Raw genomic sequence first — 6,079 nt, forward strand, 5'->3', positions numbered from 1 at the left:
TCTTATTGTTAATGTACTAAAGGTGGTGAAGGATGATATTTCCTTCCTCCACAATAATAAGATTAATGTAAAAAATACAAAATTCAGTGGCTCAAAACACTTTTAAAACAGCAATTGATGAATTTGTCTTTAATTTTGCAGTGTGAGTCAGGCTATACCCCGGAAAACACTGACAGTCATCCTTACTGTTCATGCTGAATCTTGTCTTACGTTTATGTTCTCTTTCTTGTTTGTTTTGATGGTCTAAGACTTTTAAGACTAAGACTAACCAAGGGGGTGAATTCTTATGCACGACCATTTGTATGAAAATCTTCTGTTCATGAGGTACAGTCCATGGAATGATCATATTTATGGACTAAGTGCCTGCTTGGGCATGCACAGTGACCACAGTTCTATCTCTGGCACCACAAGTTATGCCAGCCCCACCTCTGGATGGGCTAAGCCACCCAGACTGCCTAACCCCAGCTCTGAACAGGCTGAAAAGAGGAGGCTCACTATGAGTCTGAACTGTGTAGTGAGACCCTGTACCAAATACGATTTAAAAAGATAATAATAATAAAAAAAAATAAAAGAAACTCAATTCACTGAAACACTTTCTGGGCCGGCCAGTGTGTACCTTGGAAAAGTCTAGGTCTCTTCTTTGGAATTTCTAGAGTGTCCTGTTTGCTTGTGCTGAGCTGGCCAGAGAAGGGCACACCATGCCAAAGCACCAAAGTTGCTAGACTTCTGAATGGGTGACACTGGGTACCATGCTATCTCCTTCCTCCACAGGCTTTGTTTTGGAAGTCTGTTGTTAAGCTGGCCAGACAGTTTCCTGCTCCTCAGAAGTGCAACCTCAGGAACTAAGTCTCTGGTCTGATATTAACGCCATTGCCGCCTTCCTAATGCTTGGTTTTGAATTTGAATCTGGCTAAAAGGGGACAAGTGGCAATGGTGTTGAGAGGGCCAAGAATAACTGTATCAAGCAGAAACACATTGATATGAATGCACTAAACTATACTTCCACACCACACGCTGGGGACAAGGTTCTGCTAACAGGGAGAAAGCAGACTACAAGGAAGCCTGTCACATTAGGAGAAAAATTACTTGGCAAATTTAATAAAGGAAGTCAAGCATGGTGGTACCCACCTACACCTATAATCACAGTACTGGGGTGGGGGCTGGGATAAATAGGATGATGGCCAATTCAAGCCCACTTAGGGCAACTTAGCGACTTTGTGAGACCTTGTTTCAAAATACAAAAATAAAAGGGTGCTGAGGATGGAACTCAATGACAAGATCCTAGATTCAATCCTTAGTGCTGGAGGAAAAGAATCGGTAAAGGAGCTAACTATTGACCCCTTTTCCATTCTACTGAACACAGCTGACAAAACTTTAGCTCTGCTTTTGTAGATTTCCAGCCTTCTCTGTGTCTCTTTGCAAACCAGAAAGGTGTGGAGAACCCCTCCTCCAAGTCCACTGGCTTCACTTTAAGTGAATGAATATGGATTTCAAGTGGCCATTTTTCACCTTTCAGAGCTCCATTCCAAGAGCCACTCACCCATTTTCTCCCTCTGACATCCACCACCGGCTCTCAGCCAGTGAGTATAGCCAGTCTTTATGAGATGAGCCAGGGAGGAATCCCTTGATATCTTTACCACCAGAACTACAGGTCTCACTGGAATCTCTGCTTTTGTTCTTACTATAGAAGACGAGTATCTTTCACTATCAGAAAATAACCATTCACAAACAGACGATGTGACCTGCGTACCCTTTTGTGAATATGATCTCAGAAAGTCCTCCAAGGAAGCCAAAGAATGCATAATACTTCTTGGGTATCAAGTTGATCATTAACTTTATCTTTGAAATATTTAAGAAGAAAAGAAGTTGCTATTGTACTCTTGAAACTTTGCGGGCAGGTGAGATAGCTCAGTGGACTCAGTGCCTACTTTGGCAAGTGCACGGATCAGGATTCAGTTCCCAATTCTGTGTGTTGTGCCAGCCTTGCCAACGGGGTGCACTGAGCCAGCCACTGAGTGCCCCCCCATGGTGGCTCATGCCTATAATCCCTGCGCTGGGGAGGCTGAAAATGGGAGGATCACTAGAGTCCTAGCTGCATAATGAGACCCTGTCCAAAATACTTAAATGGAGAAAAAAAAAATACTTTGCAGAGAAGCTAACTGGAGAACAAATAGAAAGAAAATGGCTTCCTAGAGTCTCCGTACCTTTGCTGAAGCGCCTGGCGGGTGGGCTCCTTCAAGCGCTCTCTGTCGGTCCGCTCCTCGATGTCCTCGATGCTGCGCAGCAGCTCCTCTCTCTGCTCGCGGAATGCTTTCTTGAGCAGGGCCAGCGCATCCGCCTCACTCTGCTTGGTCCCCAGCAGGTTCTGGATGCTCTCTAGTTCTGAGCAGAGCTGATCGGCCGCAGCTCTGCACGACGTCCTGTGCTCGGCCTGCCCGCTTCTCAGATGGTACTGGGCTTTGGCGAGGAGGCTGTCGAGACCTATGGCAGTGGATTCCAGCGTCTTCACATCTTGGATGGCGTCATTCAGGTCCTGCTCTAGCAAGTCTGACTGCTTCTTATTCATACTGCCTGTCCCCTCCACGGCTTGCCTCAGCCGGCGGAGCACTGCAGACAGAGAGGTCTGGCGCTGTAAGAATTCTGTCAGCTGGGACAAGGCGAGCTGCCGCCTTTCCACCACCTGGGTGGCCTCCTCAAAGAGCTGGAAGCAGTCCTCTGCTTTGCTCTGGAGGAGGTGGAGGTCTTCCGCTTGGCCCAGAGAGCCCAGCTTTGCCAAGAGACCCTGCAGACCCTGCAAATCTCTCCTTTTGTTCTCTATTTCTGCCACGTGGTCCTGAAAGGAAAGAGGGAGTTATTTATTTATTTATTTATTTATTTATTTATTTATTTATTTTGGCGGAACTGGGGATTGAACTCAGACCCTTGCACTTGCCAGGGAAGCGCTTATTCTACTGAGCCATCTCCAAAGATGGAGTTATTGATTCCCAGGTGCACTGCGACTGGTGACACTGGGAGCTGCAGGCTGTGTGGTTTCCAGGCATATTTTCAGTGCCTTTCAGTTCATCTAGTATCAAAAGTCACTCCCAGTGAACCTTTTAGAGATACTCATAACATTTTCCCACGTTCCTGGTCTTTATGCTCCATTTAAAGAAGAATCCTGAAATGGTTAGTTTCATGTCAGAACTGTGCTTTAGATGGGACAGCTCTGTGAGAAATATGATTATGCCTAATGTGGTAGTACAGCTTGGGACGCTGGCGCGGCTGAGGCAGGAGGATCAAATTTGAGGCTTACTTGGGCTGCGTAATGAATCTGAGACTGGCAGAGTCCATAACTACACACTGCCTCCAAAAAAAAATTGATTAATTACTTAAAAATAACAACAAAAAGTGTGACTGGCCCATAAAAAAAAATCCCTTCTTAAATCTAGCTGAGGGGCTGGTGAGATGGCTCAGTGGTCTAAAGCACCTACTTAGAACAAGCTTAGCAAAGCACAAGGGACTGCGGTTCAATCCCCCAGCACCACATGCCAGCCAGCCCCACTCCCTGGTGGGCTGAGCTGGTCACACACACACACACACATAAATAAATAAAAATTAAAAAAAAAATCTAGCTGAAACCTGCTCTGAATCACAACCTGGCTCCTCCCAGTAAAGAAACATTATCACCTCTCTTAATTTTAATCACAATGGCCACAGAGGACCTCAGTTTGGTCACTAAGCTTTAGTTAGACCCTTTAGATCCTGTACTACCTCCGGCTTTGTGTTTTTACTGTAGAAAACTTAACATAAGCTCATTCCCTGCCCTTTTGAGAAGTGCATCTTGGGGCTGGGGAGATAGCTCAGTGGAATAAGTGCTTGCCCGACAAGAGCAGGGACCAGAGTTCAATCCCTGGTTCTGCCAAAAAAAAAAAAAGAAAGAAAGAGAAGTGCATCTTCTTAAAGCTTCTGGCCAATTTCACAGCCTGGGATCACCTTATTCAAGCGCCTGGTCACCCTCCCTTTGAAATGTCACTGTCTAGGAAGACAGCACCTCACTTTATTGGGACAGTTGATTGCCTTCCCCCAAACCATGAAGCTTTTGCTTCCTGAAGATAGATGAGAGTTTGCTTTTTGCTTCATAAGGTCAATTAGTGAACCAAGCACAGACTAGATACTGAATAAATTCTAAATGTTTTATTATTAAATACTATTGTAAACCTCGCTCTCAAAGCTTGATGATCATGATCTGATTTTTAAATGTTTTTGAGGTCAAGATTGTTACTCTGCATAATTTAGTAACTAATTTAGAAATGAGGGAAGTAAGTCATAAGTTTTACATCACTTTCAAGCTAAATAACACTTCAGATAAACCATATCATTAAAACAATGCAACTGTGTATTCATGTGCAGTATCATAACAAAAGCAATTAGAGAGCTTAAACATGGACATTCTTTTCACTTTCTGCTAGAAATTGTTTGCTTTACTATTAAAAAACAATTTTGAAGTGCAATTAACCTACTTTATCTAAAGTGATTTTATCTGCTTAATTTATCGGTAGAACACACTGTCAAGATCCACATGCTCAATTACTAAAATATTCTCATAGGAATAAAAAGTTCAGTCATGGCTAAGTGATTTAAAAATGTTTCATCTCAGGGCCGGGGAGATGGCTCAGTAGAATACATGCTTGCCTGGCAAGTGCAAGGGCCTGAGTTCAATCCCCGGTTACACACATTAAAAAAGAAGTTTCGTCCCTTTGTAATTCAGGAGCCCTCTCCTGCAAATCAGTGTTTCTTCCATCTTAAAGAATGTACTTCACCTTGTGCTGGGAAAGAGCCACTTGATGGTCCATCACGCTGATCTCGGATGTAGTTTGTAACACGCTGAGAAACTGCTTAATCCACGTGGAGAAGGACAGCAGCAGCTCATCAAATTGCTGGTGCTCAGCAACCACAGACTGGAGGAAATTAATCCTACATGGAGAAAGGCACCAAAGTTAAAATGTCCCAGGAGTGAACACAAAGGACTAGTGATGCATTTTGGGACTTCAACTTACTCCAGGGGTGAAGTGATACTGCTATACACAGCCGCGAGCCAGAGTGCCTGATAGCTCCTACTGTTCAAGACCCTTTGTTCTCATGGTTTCCCTTGTTTGAGTTCATGTGACCATCATACCCCCAGATGGTCAAGGTTTCGTTCTTTTTCCATCTGTTCCTTCAACTACACATCCCCTCTTGCAAACACCTCCCCTTAGCACCTCCACTGCTGTGGACCTATTCCAACGTCCTTCTGTACTTTGTTCCTATAGGGCTCTGTGCTCATCTCTCATTTGATCAGTACTAACATACATTTGTTGATTAATTGAATAGATGAAGGAACAAATGCCAGCTCCCTGACAGGAGAGATATCCACAACACAGAGAACACTGTATTCATTTCATAAACTCATTAAGCATTTGCAAAGTGAATGAATGTTTGAAACAGTCAAGAAGGTCAAATGCTCATCCAAGATCACATTAGTAATCAGCACCAATTTAAAGTGAAAACAAAGGCCAGTGAGATAGCTCAGCAGACTAAGGGCCTGCTTAGGCAAGCACAGGAACTGGGGTTCAATCCCCAGTACCACATTCGATGTGTGCCCTGGCTGTGGGCACCCTGAGCTGTTCACTGAGACCTGTATGGTGGTGAATGCCTGTAATTCCAGCCCTGGGGTGTCTGAAAACAGGAGAAAACAGGAGGATCACTATAAGTCTGAGCTGCATAGTGAGACCCTGTACCTAATATAAATAAAGAAAGAAAGTGGAAACAATTTGTGCTTTTAATTAGAGAACTATGGGTGCTAACTATTGTATAATTAATGAAGATTAAATTTACTTGCTCTTCTATTTATTAAAAGATAATTTCGGTTGCTGGGAGTTGTTTGGAGGCTGGCGTTGTGGGGCTAAAGGCCCGCAGGCCGAGCGAACATGTCGCATAAACAAATTTATTACTCGGACAAATACGACGACGAAGAGTTTGAATACAGGCATGTCATGTTGCCCAAGGATATTGCCAAGCTGGTTCCTAAAACCCACTTGATGTCTGAATCTGAATGGAGGAA

The 6,079-nt window shown here is 43.9% G+C and overlaps 1 protein-coding gene and 1 pseudogene across 1 annotated transcript in view; one reads left to right on the plus strand and one right to left on the minus strand.

Annotated features, from left to right (window-relative positions):
- Syne1 (spectrin repeat containing nuclear envelope protein 1) overlaps nucleotides 1-6,079 on the minus strand; it is a 564,055-nt gene that overhangs the window by 299,625 nt on the left and 258,351 nt on the right. The window contains 2 exon segments of the mRNA XM_023706255.1: nucleotides 2,205-2,833; nucleotides 4,800-4,953. Of these exon segments, the coding sequence (XP_023562023.1) occupies nucleotides 2,205-2,833; nucleotides 4,800-4,953 (783 nt within the window).
- On the plus strand, nucleotides 5,893-6,074 carry LOC111813955 (annotated as a pseudogene).

This window comes from Octodon degus, unplaced genomic scaffold, assembly GCF_000260255.1.
Source record: "Octodon degus isolate 3935 unplaced genomic scaffold, OctDeg1.0 scaffold00246, whole genome shotgun sequence".
Classification (NCBI taxonomy): Eukaryota; Metazoa; Chordata; class Mammalia; order Rodentia; family Octodontidae; genus Octodon; species Octodon degus.